Consider the following 23,872-nt stretch of genomic DNA (forward strand, 5'->3'; position numbering starts at 1 on the left):
GTACAATTGGGAGGTTAACAAGAAAGAATTTTTCAGTTGGGAACAGTTCAAGAAGAGCCTATTGTTGCGTTTTGGAAATCTAAAAATAAGAGGACCGAGTCAAAGTCTCTTCTACATTAAACAAACTAGATCCATAGCTGATTATGTCCAGCGATTTGAAGACTTGTCGTCACAAGTGTCAGGGTTAGATGATCAGAACTTGGAAGGCATTTTTCTGAATGGATTAACACCAGAAATGCAGGAACTAGTTCACATGCAAAAGCCAAGAGATTTACCAGAAATGGTGGCGGAAGCAAGAGCAATGGAAACTAGTATTTTACGACGGGTGGTTAAGAAGGAGCTATTACTAGCCAATAAAGAAAACAAGGAAAGGTATACCTCTGAAAACAAGAGTACACTCTCGTATACATCAAACAATTGGAAGACGAAGGTAATTGTGACTGATGTGATTCAAGGTTCGGAGAACCAGCACGGAGAGTGGAACAGAGGCCTAGGCGACACAATTCGAATGCTGAATTGGATGAGAAACGAAGAAAAGGACTGTGTTTTAAATGTGATGGACCATGGTCCAAGGATCACAAATGCCCTAACAAAGAACTTCGAGTATTGACAATCTTCAATGGATATGAGGTGGAAGTGTTAGATGATAGTAGAGATGAGTTGATCATTGCTGAGCCAATTGGAGAGTGCATGGCATTGTCATTCAGCTCATATAGAGGGATTTCTTCTCCTTATACAACTAAAACCAGATGAACTGTGGGAGCTTCAAGCGTGGTTATCATGCTTGACAGTGGTGCAACCCACAATTTTATATCTCCTGCTGCGGTTAAGAAATTGAAGTTGAAATGTAGAGAAGATCCAAATTTGATTGTCAAGTTTGGAACCAGTATAATGGTTCAAGGTACAGGAGTTTGTGCCAAGGTGAGTTTCTCAGTGCAAAATTTGGAGTTCACAACCGATTTTGTTGTGTTGGAGCTGGGACAAGTGGATATAATATTGGGGGTCTATTGGTTGAGTACACTCGGTGATTGTCAAGTGAATTGGCTAAAGAATGAAATGTCATTCTTATACAAAGGGAGGATTGTGACAATCAAAGGCGAGTTAGACTTAGACTTATCAAAGATGTCTTTGAAATCTCTGTCCAGCGGTTATACTGTCAATTAGAAGGGTGTAGAAGTAGCACTGTATAACCAGCAAGTGACTTCCTCATCAACACTACATGTGGATCAGTGCATTCAGGAATTATTATCTCAGTTTGACAGAGTGTTTGCAATACCTACAGACTTACCTCCGATCAGAGGTAGAGAGCATTCTATCAATCTTTTACCAGGGAATAATGCTATCAGTGTTAGACCCTATCGCTATCCACATGCACAGAAAGAGATCATGGAGAAAATGGTGAAGGAGATGTTAGATTCTGGGATTATACGACCAAGTCATAGTCCATTTTCAAGTCCTGTTTTGCTAGTGAAGAAGAAGGATGATAGCTGGAGATTCTGTGTGGATTATAGAGCCCTTAATCGAGTAACAATACCAGATAAATTCCCTATTCTGATATTGATCAGTTGCTTGATGAATTAAATGGTTCTGTTTTGTTCTCGAAGCTAGACCTACGGGCTGGATATCATCTGATTCGAATGAAGGAAGAAGATATAGCTAAAACAGCTTTCAGAACCCATGATGGCCACTATGAATTTTTAGTCATGCCATTTGGCTTAACTAATGCACCAGCAATTTTTCAGGCCTTGATGAACGAGTTGTTTCGGCCATACTTGAGGAAATTCATCCTGGTGTTTTTCGATGATATTTTGGTCTATAGTGCGACCATGGCACAACACATGGAACATTTGAGGATTGTGATGGAGATACTAGCAAAACATCAACTGTTTGCGAATAAGAAAAAATGCTCGTTTGGTTAGAAACAAGTGGACTATCTGGGGCATATTATCTCAGGAGAAGGAGTTTCAACAAATCCTGAGAAGACAAAAGCTATGGTGCAGTGGGTCACTCCCAAGTTAGTGAAAGAACTGAGGGGATTTTTGGGCTTAACGGGATACTATAAGAGGTTCATAAGAGGTTATGGGGTATTGGCCAGACCACTCACAGATTTATTGCGAAAAGACTGCTTTGAATGGAGTAAGGAAGCACAATCAACATTCGACATTTTGAAGAGAGCAATGTCAACTGCTCCGGTTTTGGCTCTTCCAGATTTTGATGAAATATTCACAGTCGAAGCTGATGCATCGGGTTTTGGTTTAGGGGCGGTTATGATGCAAAATAAGAGACCCATCGCCTATTTTAGCCATGGTTTGACTGCCAAGGAACAGCTTAAACCAGTGTATGAGAGGGAATTGATGGCTATAGTGCTTGCTATTCAAAAATGGAAACACTACTTGTTTGGAAGGCACTTTGTGGTACACACTGATCAAAAAAGCTTGAAGTTTTTGTTGGATCAGAGGGAAGTGACGATGGACTACCAGAAGTGGTTGATAAAACTGTTGAATTATGATTTCGAAATCATATATAAACCTGGGGTCGAGAACACAACTGCTGATGGGTTATCAAGAATGACTCAACCTCAAGGTGTAGTTCCATCTTCGGTTTTGATGGATTTAACAGTGCCAACCGTATTACAATTACAGGACATGTACGAAGAGATTGATAACAACTCGAAGCTTCAGGAAAAAATCCAGTCTTGTTCGACTTTATCAGATGCGAATGAAGGTTATGTAGTGCGGAGTGGAAGATTATGGTTCAAGAACATGCTAGTACTACCCAAATCCTCTCGTTTCATACCAGTGATTTTTGAGGAGTAGCGTAATGGTCTTATGGGTGGTCATTCAGGGGTCTTGAAGAAAGTTAAGAGAATTCAACAGTCTTTTCATTGGGAAGGATTGATGGGAGATGTACAGAAATTTGTATCTGAATGTGACACTTGTCAAAGACATAAATACTCTACATTATCTCCAGCAGGACTGCTTCAACCCTTACCTATACCTAACCATGTTTGGGAGGATATATCCTTGGATTTTGTGGAGGGCTTACCAACTTCTCAAACCAAGAATGTTATTTTGGTGGTGGTTGACAGATTGAGTAAGTATGGCCATTTTTTAAGCTTGAAACACCCATTTACAGCTTCTGATGTGGCTCGATTATTCATCAAAGAGGTGGTAAGGCTACATGGGTACCCAGCTTCGATAGTGTCGGATAGAGTTAATACCTTCTTAAGCACCTTTTGGAAGGAATGTTTTAAACTTTCTAGCACCAAGCTTAAGTACAGTACGGCGTTTCACCCCCAAACAGACGGCCAAACAGAAGTCTTGAACAAGTGTCTCAAGACATACCTTCGATGCTTTGCCTCTGCTCCTCCGAAGACATGGCACTAATACTTATCATGGGCTGAGCTGTGGTACAATTCGTCGTATCACACTGCGTTGAAGACGTCACCATTTAAAGTGTTGTATGGCCGAGATCCTCCAGCAATCGTACGTTTTGAAGACAATTCCACGAAAGTCTCAGAGTTAGAGGTGATGCTGAGGGAGAGGGAGTTCATGTTAACTCAGATTAAAAGTCATCTAACACACGCTCAGCAACTCATGAAGAACAATGCTGATAAACACAGGCGAGACATCGAATATGAGGTTGGAGATTGGGTGTTCTTGAAGTTAAGGCCATATAGACAGCAAACCGTGGCTAAGAGAGCTTACCAAAAACTAGCAGCAAAGTTTTATGGTCCTTATGAAGTGATGGAAAGGATCGGTAAGGCAGCTTATCAGCTACAATTACCAGAAGGATCGAAGGTACACCCAGTGTTTCATGTGTCGCAGATCAAAAAGGTATTGGGAGAGCACAATCAGGTTATTCCTTTACCAGAGTTGTTTAATGAATCGGATGAATTGATTGTGGAGCCGGAAGCAGTGTTGGAGTCCCAGTATAATGAGAAGGGAGTATTGGAGGCTTTAGTGCATTGGAAGGGGTTGCCCAATCATGAGGATACCCTACTCTAGCGCTTGAGGACAAGCTTCGTTTTGAAGGGGGGGTATTGATAAACCTCATAGAGTGTACATACGAAGGGCAAAGGAAGCTTGAAGCACACGTGCGAGAAGAGAAGAGCATGTGCAAGTCTGTGTGATATAAAAGAGTGTTTGTTTACTTTTAGGAGGTTATGTTGTTTGTTGTGAAAATACGAGACGTATGTGTCTTCGTTGAGGGAGAAATATGTTCTAGCTGCATCTAGAGTTTCTCTGGGTTCTTGTACAATTCAGTTACAGTGTATCATTCATTCATTCGTTAATAAAGAGAGAGTCTTTTTCTTAACAAAAAAATCTACCATCAAAATCATTTCAGCAATCACTCACAAAAGTATGTTATGTTATGTGATGAACACAAAGCAACGAACATATAAATCACGCGGCGTCACAAACTACCCTAAAATATAGCATAGAAGAACAAATGTTTATCACAAAAATCATAAGTTCTATTAAAAATCTTCTAAAACTAGCACTAAGGAGATATGACGCACACCATAGGTCTGAGTAACGGAGAAGAGACCAAGAAGGTAAATAACAAATCAAACATCCGAGAAGCAATTTAAACAAAGAAGAACAGTAGGAGTAATCAAACTATGAGATTCAACACCAATTTAGCAGAAAAACTCTGGGCTATTCGTAGATTTTTAGGCAAGGAGACGCCACTCGAGACTGTATTAAGGAAGAACGAGCAGTACGAAACTAAATTTAGGAGTTAGAGGATGAGAAGTGAAAAATCAAACACAATAACATAGATCGAACATTTCTAAACACAATCGCTACCTCTTACATCGTCGAACCTCAACTAAACCGACAGCCAGAACAACGCAGAAGGGTGGAGATTCTACTCAATCGAAGAGAAACGAGAGTAGATCCCTACCGGTTGAATCGCTTTACAGTTGCATCTGAGGTAGGCGCTAAGGGCAAATGTTCAACGGCAACAAGACGAAGGCACCGTAGAGAAAATTGCCGACGGAGGAAAGGGGAAGATTTGAAATTAGGTTTACGAAGCGAATGATTTTGATTTGGGCCTTTTACATTTGTTGAGTAAAATTGCAATTTCCTAGTTTTAAAGGGTCTGAATAATAATTTCTTTATTTATTTTTAAAGGGGCTGGGCTGAAAATTTTCTTGGAACATCTTCTTCCGCAATCTGGGCTTCTCCTTCTTCTTCTTCTTCTTGAAATTGAAACCTTACTGTTTTCATAATTCGCCAAAACGAAGTGAGTTGGATTCTTTGTTTGCAGGGAAAATTTGTGGAAGTAAGTTAAAATGGAGGAATCCAAATAAGGCCAAAGAAGAACAAGGTCGCGGTTATGCATTTTTTTTGATGATGTTTTTCACAAAAAAAAAAGTTTAAAACTTTGCTTGATTTATAAAGTTAGGAACGTATATATTGATGTCATGGTGGTTTTTGGGTTTTCGGTAGAGAAGAAGTTTGATTCAAAGAAGAGTGAAAGGCCGGTTTATCCATTTGCAGCTATTGTAGGGCAAGATGAGATGAAGCTTTGTCTTCTGTTGAATGTGATTGATCCAAATTAAAGATGGGTGGTGTGATGATTATGGGAGATAGAGGAACTGGCAAATCTACAACTGTTAGTTGATCTGTTACCTGAGATCAAGGTAGTTGCTGGTGTGACCCTTATAACTCTGATCCGATTGATCCTGAGTTCATGGGTGTTGAGGGAAGAGAGGAGAGCAAGCTCCGGTTGTTGCAACTAAAGATTAAATATGGTTGATCTTCCATTGGGTGCAACAGAAGATAGAGTTTGTGGAACAACCGATATTGAAAAGGCTTTGACAGAAGGTGTTAAAGCCTTTGAGCCTGGTTTTGTTGGCTAAGGCTAATAGAGGGATTCTTTATGTTGCTTGGATGATCATTTGGTTGATGTTCTTTTGGATTCAGCTGCTTCTGGTTGGAGCACGGTTGAGAGAGAGAGAGAAGGTATTTCGATTTCTCACCCGGCTAGGTTTATCTTGATTGGTTCAGGAGAGCTTAGGCCACAGCTTGTTGATCGGTTTGGAATGCATGCGCAAGTAGGGACGGTTAGAGATGCTGATTTACGAGTCAAGATTGTCCAAGAGAGAGCTCGTTTCCGTGAAACTTACAAAACCGAGCAGGACAAGCTTCAAGACCTGATTTCAACTGCTATAGCCAATCTTGCCTCGGTTCAGATTGATCGGGAATTGAAGGTGAAGATCTTTAGGGTATGTTCGGAGACATTGTGACTAACAGAGCAGCAAAAGCACTTGCAGCTCTCAAAGAAAAAGATCGAGTTACTCCAGATGATGTTGCAACCGTTATCCCTAACTGCTTAAGGCACCTTGAATAGGAGACTCGATTCTGTGATCATTTTTCTTAACTGTTACTACTCTGTAAACGGTGAGAAGAACCAAAACTATAAACAGGCAAAATCTGATTGAATATTGAGTCTATGCTTTATCCATTAAGTTGAGTTGTTCAAATCATAGACTTAATAGGATCAATTGTTATTATGTCTTGAATTGCTGGTGGTAGGTTTGTTGCCTAGAAGGACATAGCGTTTGGCCGGTTCTGGTAAAAGTGTGGAGCTACTTCACTTCAGTCAGCCAAGAAGGATTGATAGTTACGACATTCCGCATATGTATATTGATTGACGCTCTGTTGAGACAATGGATTGGTAAACCACCCATTTTGGATTCACCCTGAAGATTGTATATATAAATATACCAAAATAAGCTTTGACATTCAAAAGAAAGATCTTCAAACGTTATGATGTTATTTTGAGGTTTTTGCTAAAACCATAGCACAAGTACTACTAACCTGAATAATACGGATGACGGGTGAATATAAACTTCTTCAGAGCCTCTAATAATGGTCTTAAATACCCCCATTGCTATGTGGCTAAAAAAAATCACAACAAAAAAAATATAAAATTTCTCGTGAGGTCTAAACGAGTTTTCTGTCGACCAGTCTCGTTCGATTGGTAACAACAACTAAGAAAGTCTTGGGTAAAGTCATAAGAACAAAACAAGTAGTATTTTTCGACGTAGTATTGAAGCAACTTAGTTTGGTTTAATAACTTAATACTATTCTTTTTTGGCAAATCAATCACAGGTAATAAGAAGCCCAATGGGCCAATACCACATGTTAAATTGCTTCTCAAATTAATGCATCCGTTCTTACTACAATCGGAAAAAAAAATTTAAAAAAGAAAAAATCTGTAGAGGAGTGGAGGGTCATGATCGACTCCTTAGATGTGAAGAGTGGGACGCAACAGTTGCAATGAGTAAATTATTGGAATCGCCCTTCAAACGAAAGCTGTTGAAAAATTATCATGTTAGATAAGCTATGCGTATAATATCTAAACTATACAAATTGGAATTGAATATGAAAAAGTCATAACGTTCAATAGACATGTCAAGATACAATATACAATCTGTAAAACTTATATTAATACTCTATAAATTAATAAATTAATAAATTTTGATGGTTCCAAATCAGGATAGTATAAAAAATAACAAAATTTGATAAAATAATAAAATAATATTTTTTTTGAAATTTTTTTGTAAAACATAATCTCAATAATATTGTAAATTAATAATCATGTTAATTTACATACATATATATTATATATAGATATGCTGATGTGATAATGTATGCTTTAAAAATTTGTATTATCCTAAAACCTATATCTATAAAACAATTATTATATAGTATTTTCAAACTACAATGATATAAATTACTCTATAACAAACCATAAAAAGTAGCTAGATATGCATCATTTTCATTTTGATAGTTTTATAGGCTACTAAAATACGATGATTTATATTATTATATATAAATTTGTAATTTTTTGTCAATAATGTTTTCTAAATATTAAAAATTCAATTTTAAAACAATAAATTTATAACATTTGAAAGTCTAATATTATTTAACTAAAATTGTCTTAATTTATAATTTTTTTAAAATTAAATAATTCAAACAAATATCTACAACTCTCCTGATTGAATCCTTCTATGTGAAGGATCATAATCATATGGCTTCCAGCATCATTCCTATCAGTGCTTGCGAACAGACCTGCAATGTAAATGTTTGTATGTATCATAAAGCTACTGAATGTATCATAAACCTGTTTTTGATGGCCTTTAGTTATACTTCAAAAGCTTTTTCAAGGCTGTTGACATGGTGCATGTTTAATCCAATGACTTGAATCCCATCAGCCTCATTGTTATTGTAGATCTGGAGGGCCGATACCACATGTTAAATTGCTTCTCAAATTAATATAATCGGGAAGAAAAAAAGAAAACAAAATCTTTTAATTTCCCTCTGCTTTGGTTTGAATTTTTTTTTATCGGAGAGATGTCTTTTTTTTTTTTTCGTCTTTTGAGGGTTTCGTTCGCCGATTAGCGGAGGAGGATCATTCATCTTCACCGGTGTCAGAAATGGGAGATCATTCTAGGAATTTCGAAAATGCGATTTCATGGGGAGACGATTTGATCAATGTTTTGGATGATAGGAAAGGATTAGGCGTGCTCGTTGAAACCCTCGAGCAGCTCAGATCTATCCACTTATCCTGCGACGAAGATTCCAGTGAGATACAAGAGTCTCTCCAAGGTTAAATTTTTTATTTAATAATAACGTTTTTGAAATGCCGCCACTATTAGATAGCTAGCTGGGTTGATAAAAATAAAATAGTGTGTTCCATTGAATGCTCAATTTTGGGTTTTTATTTCGTTGGCGCAGATTTGCAGAAAAAAACTCGATTCTTGCAAGGAGAAGACTTCCGAGGCAAATTCAGATATTGCGGACGAAGAAGAAATTGAGCGTCTTCAGAAAGAGCTTGATGAGGAGCTACAACTGGAGTGCAAGCTCAACGATGAACTTAGATAAGTATAATAATTTCACTCTCAAAACGTGAGGTTAACATTCTCGTCTCCCCGCTGATTCAGTGACATGACCAATCTTTGTATGTCAACACATTCATGGCTGATGAACTCAAAGACATGAATTCTCAAGGGGGCTTCATTGAAGAGCAGAGATTAGCTATAAAGAGGAACAAGCGGGACCAGTTGAAAAATGAGTAAGTTTGACGAATTCACCTTCTTTTTTTGGGGACTTAGTTGTTGAATCTTTTAGTTAGGTTTGATTGTTCTTACGTTTGTTAGGTTTTAAAAGTTATGATTTTTTTCTTAAGCTCTTTTTTTTTTTTTTTTTTTTTTTTTTTNTAAAGCTTTCTATGTATGCTTCAGTCACTAGAGTTATACCGAACATTGATGATCCACTAAAGACCTCAGGCTGTATCCTTTGCTTTTCATTTCCCATCTACTCTGTGCACTGTCTTAGTTTAAATCTTTTTTCTGAGGTGTTTTAGTCCTTGACTGAATGGCATGACAGATTTGGTTGATCGAGAAAAAAGGGTTATGGGGAAGTTCGAATTCGACACAGACAATAGGACTGCCTACGAGACATGTAACGCCATTTGGGAAATTATAAACAGGCAATAGACTGTCTCTCCTCATTGCCTCCTCCACTTTGTTATTTGGACATTTGTGTATGATAACTCTTGATTTTGCTTGTTTTGCAACGACTTATGTCAGTCTCTTAACAACCAAAACCTCATTTTCTTATGATTCCTTACATGTAAAAAAAGCTTCATGTCTGCTCTACTCTTAACAACAATATCTGTCTTTATCTGATGTTAAGACTTCTTTTCTTTTTGCTACTTTATGTTGTTTTGTTGTTGTGTTTACGTAACAGCCTCATCGTTAGTGAAACAATTCTGAGCAGGAATCAGTGCTTTAGCTATATTTTAGCTCTCAAATCTTCAGAAACTACTAACCCAATTCCTGGATATTCAAAAATAGTGCATGGTAAATTTATCTCTCTATGCAGATTGTTGTTGCAAACCCAGTTAAGTTGCAGAACAAATTCAAAAGGAGCAGAGTTCTAATTGGTAAGCACTTTCTGATTTCCCATATAGTTCAGTATGATTGAACTGTCTTAGGGATTTTGGATTCAAATCTTATTGATTGCAATAGCAAACTTGGTGACTGTTACTTAGCTTCTCCACTGAATTATTAAACCTGCTTAGTGTTTCCACCGAACTGTTGAGGACCTTGCAGGCTTCTGGTACTTGGTTACTTCCAAAAGCATTGCATACATACATGACAAAGTTCTGGTAGTTCTGTTCACCAAAAGCACATACATGAAAACCTTTGATTCCCCCTTTAATTTTGAAAGTTATCAGCTTAATTTGTAGGACTAACCTCTTGAAGTGGTTGGTTATTCACAACAACCCATGGTACAAATCTGTGTGCTGGATAAAGTTGAGAAGTTTCTTCAGCATACCTCTGTTCAAGCTGCACAGTGTCACCTAGATGTCATTTTTTCTTGCTTATTTCTTTTGCTTTCCCGTTTTGGCTGTATAAGTTAACTAACGTACTTTTCTCTGATCAGGACTTACCTTGTTTCCGTATCCGTTAATGTAACACTCAACCGCTGCTCTGCTCAATCCAACCATTTCTAAACAATCAGCCCATTTTTCAAGTTTATTCTCCAAGACTAGCTGTTCGGTACAGTAGATATATCCAAAATGCTTCCTCTGCAAGAGAAACGTGCAGATGACATAGCATTCATATTAACTTGAATGACACTGCATAAACCCGAGAACCTTTCATAGCTTAGAGGCTTACCACATCAGGGTAAGCGTTTATTGCACAGGCATGAACTGAATTGAGAGCACACTCAGTTTCTCCATGCTGAAAACGAAGCAATTTTCAAATGCTATGTCCTAATCTTATGTACAATGTAAGTGGAGTATAAGGCAAGAAGAGTCCAAGACCTGGCAGAGAATGGTGCCATCTGGCCTGATAACGGTGTTGCCCCATGGAACGAGCTGGAGATCAATGGCTGAGATTAAACCAGTTTCGAAGACCTTAGGCAAGTGGTTAATGATGAACTCAGCACAGTAAGGGCATAGAGCTTCGTAGTATAGACTGAGTGTGACTTTCTGGCTTGAAGACAAAGATAAGAAGCAGAAGAAGATTGTGATGCAGAACCTGAGAGGCCTCTGATATGAAGCCATTGATGGAAAGAAGAAGAAGAAGAAGAGGAAGATTGCAAGAGAATTGCTTTTGACTCTTAGCTTTATTCTTTCTTTAGTCTAACTACACAAGCAAGCAAGACCCCCAAAAAAAGCTATAAATATGTTTCAAGGCATTTTCGGCGTTTTGTTAGATTGAAAACGGGACGTGGTTCATTAGTTAAATGTAAAACAGCGTGATGTTTGTAAATAATAGCTGGGTTGAGTTGGGTCAGTCACACTTGATCTAATCCACCTGAGCCTTCTTCTTGCTCAGAACATCATATCATCACCCCCAGCCAATAAAGCCCCCCTGAACCCTAGACTTATTTTTGGCTGGAGAAGGAGTGTGCGTCCAACAATGTCGTCTTTGAACTTCAATCCATTTCAAAATTGGTTTGAGAAACCACCGAACCCAGTTCCTACCATCAATTTCGTCTCGCTCGCTGATACCTTCTTCCCAAAGTCGCAGTCTCCGAATTTCGCATCGATTGGACTTCCGAAGTTCTCCAGAAAGACCCCAAAACCAGAAACAGGGGCGGAAGAACCAGAACCAGGTACGTACAAGCAAATCGGTGAGCAGTTCTTATGGGAGTGCGAGAACATACCGGATTACAGGCACACTCCGGAAGTGGATAAGATTCTCAACGAAGAAGATACAGTTTTCGAGAAGAAGGAGAACCCGACCACAGAAGAGATTGAAGCTGAGGAGAAATGGTGGGAGAGGTTTCGAGCGAGTCCTGTGGTTCAGTTTTTGACTCGCGCCGAGGAGATTGCCGACGACATGAACAAGATGGAGCTCGATGATAACGACACGCCTTATCGGAAAGAAGACAAGGAGCTCTGGCAAGCCATCCCTCATGTGCCTGGCTTCGACGGTAGGCCGATGCCTAGGAAGGCCATCAAAACTAAGGAAGAGAGTGATGATAAGTTTTGGGATTTCATGAAGCAGTTCCTCTTTGGCCTCTGGGGTTTCCGCCAACGTCCTTACCCGCCTGGTCGACCCATTGACGTCGCTCAGGCTATTGGTTACAAACGGCTCGAGAAGCGTTACTATGACTGTAAGTGCTATGTGATGATGTTACTGTGTTTTAGTGTTGATGAGCTTTTTTTTTTTTTATCATGATTATTCAATGAGTGGCTCTGGTGTTTGCACGAGTTCATATGGTTCCACATTTTATTTTGTTTATGTTCTGTTCATCCAAGCTTGCGCCTGTTGTAGTGTTGTTGAATTGCAGGAATATGATGAAAGTGGTTTCCTTTCTCTCTTGTTTCGTTTGTGTTTGATCATAACCTTTTGATTGCTCTCTGTATTTTGAGACTGCAGTCATAATGAAGACTGGTGGTTGGTGGTATAAAGACCGACTTGGCCGTTCTAGAGGCCCTTGTGAGCTTATAACCCTTAAGACGGCATATGGCGCTGGAATCATCGACAGAGATACTTTCATTTGGGGCGAGGACATGGATGAATGGGCTCCTATTCACATGGTTTACGGTTTGGAACCTGCGATTGCCACTTGGGAAGGTGTGTATCTCGGAGAATTTGAGATCTCAGACAAATCTTATCGTTGAAGAATCACAGTTTTGCCTCCTATTATGACTTCATTGTTGGTTTTATTGACTCGTTTCTTTCTTGTTCAGTGAGGCTTGGTGCAGCGGCAACGGCTTGCCTGCACAAACTCCAAAAGGGAATACCGCCATGGGTTCCTTTAAAGGGACGAGAGCCAAAGACATACAAGCAACTCCAAAAAGAAGCTATTGAGAGTAAGAAACGCGACATGGCAGTGCTTGAAGCAAATGATGGCGTTTGGCCTGGAGTCAGAACTCCCAGCCACGCTCTCTTTCTCTGGGCCAGTGGGTCTGAATTGACAACAGTACTGGAATCTGATCACATGCCAAACAAGTTCATCCCCAAACGACTGAGGTATTAAAATTAAGACCCTTTACACCTTTGACTTTTTTTTTGTAGCCAATATTGGATTTGGTTCTTCTCTCAAAGCATGAAACTTTTTAATTGTAGACAAGAGTTGGCCAAAGTAATACCAGGGTTAAGGCCATGGGAAGTGATAAGTGTAGAGCAAGCTATGGATCAGATCAGCTATGGTGGAGAGTGGTACCGTGAGCCGCTTGGTACTTACACCACTGGTCCTCCTTACATCAGAGAGTGGAATAGGAGTGTCATGGTAAGAGATTCCTTTCTGTTCTTCTGATTTCTCTGACTAAGCTTTTGTCTAGCATTGGATGATAGTGATGAATTGACTTTTTTTTTTGTTTGCTTGCAGAGACTGTTCCGTATATTCTACAACCTCAGTACTCGAGTAGGCCAGAAGCTGGAGAGGACAGTCCCGGGATTCGACACTATAATGGATAAAGTTCAGAAAGATTATGAAACTCGGATTGAAAGGAGGATGAAGCGGAGAGAGGAAGAGTTGAGAGAACGGGACCTGAAGCATTATTCTGGCCGTACCGATGAAGATGAGGATGAGGAGGAAAGCGACTCGAAATGATTGAAGCAAAGCCTTCATCAGGGGATGACTTCAAAGCAAACATCCTGTTGTTTAATGCTCTTTGCCAGCAACGCACGTCGGTGTCGGTGTGTGGGGGATTTGTTTCTCGCATTTACGCACTAGGCCACGGCGTTCTGGTCATCTTCCGTCGTGTGTAACATGGCTTGTTTTCTAGCTGTTTTAACCAACATGCGACATGGAGAGTTCTATCAGAAAAATTTGAAAGGAACCAGTTCTTTTTCTTTTCCTTGTCCTTTTTATATTTCACTAAAATTAAAATTTGGACAAATAAATAACAATGTTCAGCTGGATGATCTGATCTAATGGGCTATTATTTTGGGCTACATGGAATTTTCTCACACGGTCTTTGTGGGCATATTTAGATATCATTAATGGGCTTCCGTTTGCGAGGCCTAATTATAACTTTGCGTATTCTACATAAACCGAACCGGTTAGGCGAGTACCGGGAATGCTAAGTGGTGGCGATGCTGGATAGGGCAGCTTGGCGACAAACTGGGAGAGGACTTGTGTTGTCCACTTCCGCCATAGCCACACTCGCCCCGAACTCCGAAGCTCAGTGTCGGTGATCCAATTTCTCGATGACTATCTCACAGTTATGGTCAGTTCTTATTTCCGTCCCTCTCAAATTAATTTGAACTCCAATTTTAAAGCTCTTGTGGTGTCGATTTCCAATTCTGTTTTCTGATATAAGAATAATTAGCTGGAATCTGAGAGCCCCTTTTTGTTGTTTAGGGATTCAAAAAAAATTCGTGCATTATGTAGAAGAAGATACTTGTTCGAATAGCGTATCTCTATAGATTAGATGCTGCTATTGCTCGGAATCATTTGACATTTCCTTTTGCTTTTTGATAAGACTGTGATGATATAATAGAATCTTTCAAAGCTTGCTTGGTTACCCTGAGAAGGACTTGTTCTATTTAAGATTGTTCTACATTACTTGAAGGAAACACCTGAACTTTTTTTGTCATTATATAAATCAGATTCTCACTCTTTTACTTAGTGTTTTGAAGAACCTTGATGAAAAAAGACAAGTCAGATTCCCATTCTTTACTTAAGCCATGAAAGAAAGATTAGTGGTGTTTTCATACGTCATGAACTTTTCATAGATACCAATTGTACTACTTGGTCAGCTCTTTGTAGAACAGAGGAGAGTTCTTTGTTTGTTTGGTTGTAAAAGATTTTCCAGTGTTCAAGATGGAATCAAAGTTAAGAGCATCTCTGTTGCTTTGATGTGACCATGACCTTGTTCTTGTTTGCTTTTTCTCAGTTTTCCCAGTGACCAGCTTGTCGTTCTCGGTGGAAAGTGACATACTCTTCATGCTTCTTTTAATTGTTCTTCATTAACAGGTTCGTTATGCCTTCTCTTTCATGTTAAATTATTAATATGTGTTGTGTTTAATTAGATAGGTCTGCGTTCTTACTTCTTAAGAAGACTTCAGTTAGTTAGTCTTCTTCATTTGGTCATGTAGCTATTTAGAAAATAGTAAAACAAAAACTTCATTAATTTGGCTTAGGAAGTTATTACAAACACCAACTTAAACACAAAGCTTACTACTACAATCTTTATTAGTCCATAACTTCCAGTCTAAAAGCTTTTACAGAATCTTTGGGTTCTTCTGAGTAACCCCAACATTGGTCGTCTGAAAGTGAACTTATCGTGGTCCAGTCTAATTCAGAAGCATCTGGTCGAAATGCCAAACTCCTGCAGAACAAAAAGTATAAACCTTTGTTTCAACTTAATAATTTAAGTCTTAGAACACGATATCTATCAAATATAGGGGTTTAGATTTGTACCGTGGCCTTTGCCGACCATCCTTAGCTGAGTGATGTAGTCTGAGATCTTTTTGATTGCTTCAATCTAGAAAGAAATGCATAATTTCTCGAGTCAAAAACAAAACATTTTGGATTTTTCAAGTAAAAAGATCTGAACCAAGAAAAGAAAGAGCTTTTACCTGTTCTCCAAGAAATTCACTCTCAACAAAATCAGCTAGCTGGGGATCATTGTTCTCTGACGCCACCTGTTTTTGTTGGCCGAAAGTATATGTTAAGGTTAAGGTTAGGAGAATGACCAAATAGATAAGTTACGGAACTTACTCTGTGAACGTTTAGAAGCTTCTCATTAGTGAGTTTCTCGAGAGACAGAGCCAACTCCATTGCTGAAAAAAGATTAGTAAACTAATAAATATCTGCATCTATTTTTATTCTTTCAAAAAGAAGTAACGTTAATTAGGTGTGGATGTGTTTTGGCTGAAAGTATACCATATAATGCATCTCCTTTTTCAGCATGTTCGAATTCTGAGATAGGAGAGACGATCGGGTGAAGTTTCACTCTTCCTCCTCTTTGGTTCTGTATACATACACACAAACCAACATTAGAGAGATTAACTAGCTACTCTCTTTCTTCAACTTATAAAAGTTTGCTTAAGAAAAATAGAAAACCTGGTACTCCATAAACTTCTCAGCATGCCCTCTCTCTTCCTCACTTGATTCTTTGAAAAATCTGGTAAAGTATAAAACCAAGTGTTTAGCGTGGATGTATTAAAGTAGATATATAGATGGTTAAGATATAAAGGTAGAGAAGAGAAGATTACTTGGCTAGTCCCTTAAGAGCAACGTTGTCTCTGTCGAAGTATGCGTACATGGAATGGTATACGTAGGAGACGTTGTATTCCACACTGTAACAATGGACCTCCGTTAGATCTATATTTATTTAACATTTTCGTGTTTTTTTTTGAACAGAAGGAAAAAAAAAAAAAAGAAGAAGCTTACTTGATTTGCTCATTAATGACTGCCTCGGAAGAGTCGGCATAGCCTTGGCGAGCGAAGGAGACATGAGATGTGATGGGGATGGCCAGATCGGCTTTCTTGACCTCCTCGAACGGCTGGAAGACGACACCGGTCATAGGCATGTTGTTGGTGTCAACAGTAGCGGCGGAAACGACCGCAGCTCTGCCGGCGCCAGTTTTCATGGAGAATCCGAGAGAAACAGCCGGGGAAGCAGGGCCGTGAGGGAGTAGTGGCTTGGGAGAGAGAGCGGGCTTAGCCGTGAAAGAGGAGAGTGCTCTTGAGGCCATTGTTTTGGGAAATGTATAAGAGTGTTTTAGGAAAGGGGGAAGGGGTTACTAGGGTTGATGAGACGGCTGTGAGAATGGGTGTGTTTGTTGTGTTACTGTAAGGTGATGAATGATGAATGATGATAAGAAGAGGGTTTAAATAAGAGAGAAAAGGCGTGTGGTCACCGTTGGATTAGTATACACGTGGAGGGCAGAGATTAGGCCAGATGTAGGGGCGTGTGGCGGCCTCGTGCTCCATCCAATGGGATAGTGTGAACGTGAGTTTATTCGATCCACGTTACCATCTTCCAATATCAGCTTTTGTCTGTTTCTCTCTCTTTTTATCTTTCCGAATCTTTTTTTAACCCTAGTCTCGCGTTTCGACTATTCTCATTCCCTACTCGCCCTCCCCTATTTCTTCTCCCCAATAGAGATGATAACAAATACAATTTGTTGACTCCGGAAAATCTAAAAAAAAAAAAAAAAAAAAGAAGATAACGTTTACAACATAAGTTATACGTGTAAAAAAGTCTGTGACGCGTATTTTGACCACATAGGAAATTGGATAGAGTCGATTTTTGCATTTTGTTTCTGGTTGATAGATTTTAGATATTTTCAAAAACACGAAGCCTACTATCTAGAACATAAGATTGAATGGTCCAAACCCTTTTAGTGAAAGGTTTTAGTATTTGTGTGGCCTTTAATGAACATACAACAAAGAGGGAGAGGGAAAACGACACATCCGTGGCGTGGCGTGGCGTGGCTCTCGAAGTTTGTTTCAGATGGAGACGTAACACTGATACAAACATTTACATAGATAAGAGTGGCGAGTAGCTTCGTGAAAGGGCGTGTGCTGTTTCAAAATGGTTACTTGTCTTTATCCGAGACAATTTACACGTCAGAATATGTACAAGGTAGGGCCTCTCTTGTAAAATATCACGGCTCAAAGAAGAATAAATATCAAAGATTATTAAAAGCTTTAATAATGTTGGCCAAAACAAAAAATAGTAATTAAAGCTTTATATATAGTTGTTAAGGTGGGGGAGTTTAGGCTTTGGTTTTATTATCTTGGCTTGATTAAGAATAAGATCGACTCTGGAGTGGAATGCACAAAGAGGAAGTAGTAGGTAACCCCAATTTCACACATAAGACCGTCATCGATATTAATTGGATTATTAATTATCTTGTGCCATGTGGATGTTCAGGTTCCAGGGCTTGTGTTGTAAGTTTTACTTGTAACTAGGATATATCATCATAATTCCAGCATTCAATGACGGTCCCAAGGAGTAGTGATAGGCAAGTACATTTTTTGGATACAGAGATGCTTCGACAAATAATATACTGTACAAACAACATACACGGGATACAAAATAATAGCTAACAATACACGTGTCATATGTTAATTGGCTTAAAAGAATAGTGCATAAATAAAAACATAACGAGAATCCAAACCAACGGTGCTTGCGAGTTTTTGGTTCCAAAAGTTCTTCCCGGGAGAAGAAAAGAAAGTCGTCGTTTGTTTTTCTTGTTCTAATTCTTCTTCTTCTTCTTCTTCTTCTTCTTCTTCTTCTTCTGGGGGGAGGGCCGTGTGATCTTGATTTGATAAAGAATGGATCAGATCTTCAACAAGGTTGGATCCTATTGGATAGGCCAGAAGGCCAATAAGCAGTTTGACTCCGTCGGTACCGATCTCAACGTACGTCTTCTTCTTCTTCCTCTGTTGCGATCCCTATCCACATATATATATATTCTCTCTACAATCTGATTCATCTCTGCTTGCTACCCTACCCGGCCTTATCCATTATATTGTTGTGTCTTTGTTCCGATAGAGTCGCATTTGTCGTCATTTTGGTATCCTAGAGTTTGAGGTCTTTTTATCGATACATCATGCCACGTAAGGAAGAACATCTACTACTATACAAACGATGATATCTTTGAAAAACTCATTCAAAAATTGCAAATGCTACAATCTGTATATCTTCTCACATCGTGATGTTTCTTCATGCTTGTTCTTGTCATTGCGATTATTACATACATTATTCATCAGTTAGACACTTTTCTTTTGTCTGAATGAATATTTCTCTATTAACATTCCAGTCGGTGTCAACGAGCATTGAAGGAGGAACAAAATGGTTGGTCAACAAAATCAAAGGTTTGCATGATCACTCTTGCGACGCACACAACAGCTTCTAATCTTTCAACATTTTTTGACATTCCAATTAATTTCATTCCCCAGGGAAAATGCAGAAGCCGTTGCCTGAGTTACTGAAAGAGTATGATCTACCCGTGGGAATCTTCCCGGAGGATGCCACAAACTATGAGTTCGATGAACAGAGCAAGAGACTAACTGTTATGATCCCAACCATCTGTGAAGTTGGGTACAAGGATTCATCAGTCTTGAAATTCGCCACAACGGTAACAGGACACCTTGAGAAAGGCAAGTTAGCAGAGGTGGAAGGAATCAAGACAAAAGTTATGATATGGGTTAAAGTGACAAGCATATCCGCAGATGCATCAAAGGTCTATTTCACTGCCGGAATGAAGAAGAGCCGGAACCGAGATGCTTACGAGGTTTTAAGAAATGGCGTCCGAGTCGATAAATTCTAGCCATCCTTTTGGTTATTATTATTTTACTCTTTCTATTTATCAATTCTTCCCAAAGTTTCAAGCTTTTTTTTATTCTTCTTTTTAACATTTTGGGAAGCCTACCTGATCGATTAAACCTTAATTCATGATTGTGAGGAAGAAAATATATATATGTCTTTCGGTTAACTTAGGAGGCCTAGAATCCTACTTTTGCCTCTTGCATCAATATACATTATGATCCCATCTTTGCATTTCCAATTGTAAAAAAGAAATATGTACTATTATTATTTTGTTATTTGTCTCAGTTTGATTTGTTGTATTGTTTTCACTTTGTTTGATACTTAAAACTAGGGGTAGTAGTAATGTATGGTAAAAAAAAAACAAAGCATTTCGTTGAGTTGAGATGAGATGAGGGATTTTAAAAAGAGTCAATAGTGTAGATGTTTAGAAAGTTGTAGATATCTTACTATATTAATTAATTGGAAAGTACAAATATGAAATTAACATTAAAATGTGTAAAAAATTACATTTAATTGCTATTTAAAAATCTTAATTAAAATTAATTAATTAAATAAATATAATTAATTAATTGAAAAACGAAAATTGGGATACATAAAATAAAATAAATTGTAGAAAAGTAAAAAAAAAATCTATTAGAATCAAAACTAATTCGTACTTAAAAAAAAAAATATATATATATATATATATATATAACAACTAAGATTTTAAAAGTCTAATCGAATAAAATCTATATAACTACAAATTTTATCAAAAAACTTTTCCAGCACGAGTTAAAATATTTATCAAAAATCAAATTGAATAAAATATATAACAGTTCCGTTTAATTGACAAAGGTTTAAAAAATTTTATTCATTACATACAAATGTTTTATTGACAGGTTTCCAATAAATATTTTTAAAATACAAAAATTATAATATAAGCAAACCGATTTTTTAATCACAAACCTTTATAAATAACAAAATAAATTATTAAAAAATTTCATTAAAAAAAAGTTCAGTCTTATTATAGGAATGGACTAAAATGATTAAAGAGCAAAAATCTGAAACATGATTACTCTCTACTTTTTGGAAGAAGCTTTGTGTTGCTGCTGCATACATAAACATGAGAGAATGCTTCCCATTTTTTTTTTTGTTTTTTTTTTAATGAAAGAAAAAACGAAAGGAGCGGTAGCAAAGAAGAAATAATATAAAAGACAGCTCAGAGGTCGAAGGATTCAATTTCAATTGAATGAATACAGAGAGGAGAACTGGAGAAAGATAGGGATCTGGTAAATAACGTCAAAACCAGCCAATTGGGGCGGCTGCTAATTAAAAAAAAATTTAATAAAAAGCTTTTTGTGCTGAGAGAGAGAGAGAGAGAGAGAGAGAGAGAGAGAGAGAGAATCGTAACTCCTCCAAATACTTATTATACCAAGTCGCGAATCCAGAGCTTTGGAGAAGAAGAAGAAAGCAAGTTGATGATCTCTTAGTTACTCTCTGAGTTTAGTAGTTTCATCATCTCTCCTAAAAGAGAAAAGTGTCCGATGTCGCAGAGATGGAGCAGCAGAAAGAAGAGTCGGCTTCCACTAGCTGGTCTTCTCTTTATGCTCGTCGTCACCGTTATGATTCTCTTCAACGAGCGTACCATTCAGCAGATCCACTTCCACGCCGCCACGACCAGTCATTCTCAAAATCTCCGTCAAGCTTCTTCTTCTTCCACTTTCAATTTCGTCAAGCCTAATCTTCCTTCCAATAACAACAACTTGGGAGCTCCTCTTGGTAACTCTTCCTTCTTCTTCTTCTTCTTCTGATTTTGATTTCCAAATTAGTTCCTAGTTCCTCTGCTGCTTACAAATTGTGGTAACCATGATTCTGTGTGTTTTGAATTAAATGCAGAGGTTTTGGATAGATTCAGCAGATGCAACTCCACGAAAGAGTACAGTGGGAAGAACATCAGATTGGTTGACCCCTACGTTGAAGAAGAAGAAGACCTTTCTAATCAAGGACCAAAGGAGGAGGATCATTGTGATGTCTTCTCTGGGAAATGGGTCTTTGATAATTCATCCTACCCTTTGCACACCGAATCTGACTGCCCTTACATGTCTGACCAGTTGGCTTGTCAGAAGCACGGCAGGAAGGATTTGGATTATCAGCATTGGAGATGGCAACCTCATTCCTGCAACTTGAACAGGTTGGTCAAATCACTTTGCTCCTCCTTGTTTGAGTTTTTGCTGTTTTTGTAAGTCTATGTTTCTGTGGATTAGTGATTTTGATCAAATGAAGAATGGAGTGAAACATATCGAATACCTTGTTGTCAATTTGTATTGTTTGAAAAAATAAGTACAAGATATCGGAATTGATGATCCGGGTGCTAATTGTTTTGTGTGTGTTCTACACTGTGGTTTCATTCCACCAAACAAATTATCTATCTGTGGTAGATGGAATGTGACAGAAATGTGGGAGAAGCTGAGGGGAAAGAGATTGATGTTTGTTGGAGACTCATTAAACAGAGGCCAATGGATATCAATGGTTTGTCTGTTACAGTCTGTAATTCCACGTGACAAGCAGTCTATGTCTCCCAACGCTCACCTCACCATTTTCAGGGCTGAGGTAAATAATAATAATAAACAAACACACACATTTCTTTTGCCTCTTTGTGCCGGGGGTTTTGGTGCCTTTGGTTACTTCTGGTTCGTGTATGTACTCGCAGGACTACAATGCCACGGTGGAATTTCTCTGGGCACCGTTGCTCGTGGAATCGAATTCTGATGACCCTGTAAATCACAGATTGGACGAACGGATTATACGACCTGATTCAGTTCTTAAGCATGCATCAAAGTGGCAACATGCTGATATCTTAATCTTCAACACCTACTTATGGTGGAGGCAAGACCCAGTCAAGATCAGGTAAGTAGGTAATATACACATCATTTTCTTTTATACGGGGAAGAAACAAAAATTTGGCTACTCATTGCATATTTTTTTGAACTAAAGATGGAGCAGCGAAGAAAAAGGGTCATGCGAGGAGGTGAAAGGAGCAGAGGGAATGGAGATGGCGATGAATGCTTGGGCTGATTGGATTGCTAACAATGTCGATCCAAAGAAAAAGCGGGTTTTCTTTGTCACAATGTCCCCTACGCATCAGTGGTAACAAAATTACTTATCCCATCAAAATGATTGATTGATTCTAGTCGTTTGTTCCGCATTAAAACGAGCTGATGGAACTGGTCAGGAGCCGAGAGTGGAGCCCGGGAAGCGAAGGAAACTGCTACGGGGAGAAGAAACCGATAGAGGAAGAGAGTTATTGGGGAAGTGGGTCAGACATTCAGACAATGAGGATGGTGAAGAGAGTTTTAGAGAGACTGGGACCAAAGGTTTCAGTTATAAACATCACTCAGTTGTCTGAGTATCGTAAAGATGGTCATCCATCGGTGTACCGGAAATTCTGGGAACCTCTAACCAAAGACCGGTTGGATAATCCGGCATCGTATTCAGATTGTACCCATTGGTGTGTACCTGGAGTTCCTGATGTCTGGAATCAATTGCTTTACCATTTTTTGTGAAAATTTAAATGAATGAAACCTTTTTTGTCATCATTTCATTTATGTTTGATGTGACTTTTTTTCAATATATAAAAAAAAAACAAAAATTTGATCAAATAACCGATCCTAATTTTTGACTACACCTGATTGATACTAGGACTACCGACTACGTAAAGAAGATTTGTTTATTTATACCAAAATTATGTCGCATAGTGGTTATAATATATACATCCAGCAATCAGCAAGGTTAGACAACTTAGGACTTAATAACAAAATTTAAGAAGATAGATGTATAATTCACCTTCAGCATGATGGTGATTTACAAGCACCGATTATAAATAGGACTCTTTGCCGAAGTTCATGGATGACCTGAAATAGAGCAAAACAAGATGGTTTAAATTAATAATATACGCAAACCCAAAAAATAATCTAATCTTTTTAAACAGAACAATTATAGAAAGAGGAAATTGAAGAGAACGCACGGAGTTGGAAGAAGAGAGCATAGCCCATTTTTGGATATGGGCACTGCTAGTTCTGAGGTGAGACGAGTATGCAGCTTCTGCGTTTATGAAGTAGACTGAGTTCTCTGTTGCCTCACCAACCCACATTTCGTTTTTCGCATCTTTTGCTCTTTTTATTAGATTGCAGAATCCAACCTGCCACAAGTTGAGACCCACAAACATTTTTCAAAAATTAAAATTGTTTTGGTGCCTCTCTCTCCGTGTAAAACTAGACAAGATTAAAATTTGTCCATATACCACGGATCCAACCAAATTTTGGCTGATGTGGGGAACCGAGATATCATCCATGGCTGGGGTGCTGAAGCTTATAGCAAGAAGGCTGTTTGAGATTTCCCCTGAATGTTGGGTGGATCCATCTGTCACAAACACCCACTGCTTCTTTTGTTGAACATCCGTGTATGCATCTCCAACATACACAACGTACGCAGCGATATCAAATTCACTGAAGGACATAATCAGAGTTGTTAGGGTATAAATTAGCAAAGTAAGTGTGATCAAGAGTGTTTATCAAAAGCTTGGATTGAGAATAAACCTTGAAAAAGGAATTTCACC

General features: G+C 38.4%; 6 protein-coding genes, 2 long non-coding RNA genes and 2 pseudogenes across 8 annotated transcripts in view; 6 read left to right on the forward strand and 4 right to left on the reverse strand.

Moving 5' to 3' along the window:
- On the reverse strand, nt 4,456-4,951 carry LOC109126026. The gene is made up of 2 exons (XR_002033108.1): nt 4,812-4,951; nt 4,456-4,700 (listed from the first exon to the last, which is right to left on the reverse strand). It is a non-coding gene; the product is annotated as an uncharacterized LOC109126026 (long non-coding RNA).
- LOC104709004 lies at nt 5,140-6,380 on the forward strand (annotated as a pseudogene).
- Nucleotides 8,042-9,220, forward strand: LOC104709005 (annotated as a pseudogene).
- On the reverse strand, nt 10,009-11,162 carry LOC104709007 (gamma-interferon-inducible lysosomal thiol reductase-like). The gene is made up of 5 exons (XM_010425668.2): nt 10,852-11,162; nt 10,703-10,768; nt 10,474-10,611; nt 10,277-10,369; nt 10,009-10,194 (listed from the first exon to the last, which is right to left on the reverse strand). The coding sequence occupies exons 1-5, from the start codon at nt 11,092-11,094 to the stop codon at nt 10,033-10,035; spliced, it is 702 nt and encodes a 233-aa protein (XP_010423970.1). The 5' UTR covers nt 11,095-11,162; the 3' UTR covers nt 10,009-10,032.
- Nucleotides 11,352-13,842, forward strand: LOC104709006 (protein TIC 56, chloroplastic). The gene is made up of 5 exons (XM_010425667.2): nt 11,352-12,152; nt 12,419-12,616; nt 12,733-13,015; nt 13,112-13,274; nt 13,374-13,842. Exons 1-5 carry the CDS (start codon nt 11,453-11,455, stop codon nt 13,596-13,598), a joined length of 1,569 nt encoding a protein of 522 aa, XP_010423969.1. The 5' UTR covers nt 11,352-11,452; the 3' UTR covers nt 13,599-13,842.
- On the forward strand, nt 14,064-16,622 carry LOC104709009. Its single transcript, XR_754900.1, has 3 exons — nt 14,064-14,217; nt 14,887-14,966; nt 16,359-16,622. It is a non-coding gene; the product is annotated as an uncharacterized LOC104709009 (long non-coding RNA).
- Nucleotides 15,099-16,823, reverse strand: LOC104709008 (ferritin-1, chloroplastic). Its single transcript, XM_010425669.1, has 8 exons — nt 16,389-16,823; nt 16,211-16,294; nt 16,059-16,119; nt 15,879-15,966; nt 15,714-15,775; nt 15,572-15,637; nt 15,414-15,477; nt 15,099-15,321 (listed from the first exon to the last, which is right to left on the reverse strand). The coding sequence occupies exons 1-8, from the start codon at nt 16,691-16,693 to the stop codon at nt 15,287-15,289; spliced, it is 765 nt and encodes a 254-aa protein (XP_010423971.1). The 5' UTR covers nt 16,694-16,823; the 3' UTR covers nt 15,099-15,286.
- Nucleotides 17,730-19,480, forward strand: LOC104709010 (uncharacterized protein At5g01610-like). The gene is made up of 4 exons (XM_010425670.2): nt 17,730-17,799; nt 17,878-18,368; nt 18,770-18,824; nt 18,909-19,480. Exons 2-4 carry the CDS (start codon nt 18,282-18,284, stop codon nt 19,277-19,279), a joined length of 513 nt encoding a protein of 170 aa, XP_010423972.1. The 5' UTR covers nt 17,730-17,799; nt 17,878-18,281; the 3' UTR covers nt 19,280-19,480.
- Nucleotides 20,802-22,862, forward strand: LOC104709011 (protein trichome birefringence-like 35). The gene is made up of 6 exons (XM_010425672.2): nt 20,802-21,036; nt 21,154-21,448; nt 21,696-21,867; nt 21,968-22,164; nt 22,252-22,404; nt 22,490-22,862. Exons 1-6 carry the CDS (start codon nt 20,802-20,804, stop codon nt 22,818-22,820), a joined length of 1,383 nt encoding a protein of 460 aa, XP_010423974.1. The 3' UTR covers nt 22,821-22,862.
- LOC104710001 (protein BREAST CANCER SUSCEPTIBILITY 2 homolog B-like) overlaps nt 22,971-23,872 on the reverse strand; it is a 7,172-nt gene continuing 6,270 nt past the window's right edge. The window contains exons 18-20 of the mRNA XM_019228864.1: nt 23,558-23,762; nt 23,282-23,455; nt 22,971-23,168 (exon numbers count right to left, since the gene is read on the reverse strand). Of these exons, the coding sequence (XP_019084409.1) occupies nt 23,103-23,168; nt 23,282-23,455; nt 23,558-23,762 (445 nt within the window). The 3' untranslated portion in view covers nt 22,971-23,102. The remainder of the gene's footprint in view (nt 23,169-23,281; nt 23,456-23,557; nt 23,763-23,872) is intronic.

Source organism: Camelina sativa, chromosome 8 (genome assembly GCF_000633955.1).
Source record: "Camelina sativa cultivar DH55 chromosome 8, Cs, whole genome shotgun sequence".
Taxonomy (NCBI): domain Eukaryota; kingdom Viridiplantae; phylum Streptophyta; class Magnoliopsida; order Brassicales; family Brassicaceae; genus Camelina; species Camelina sativa.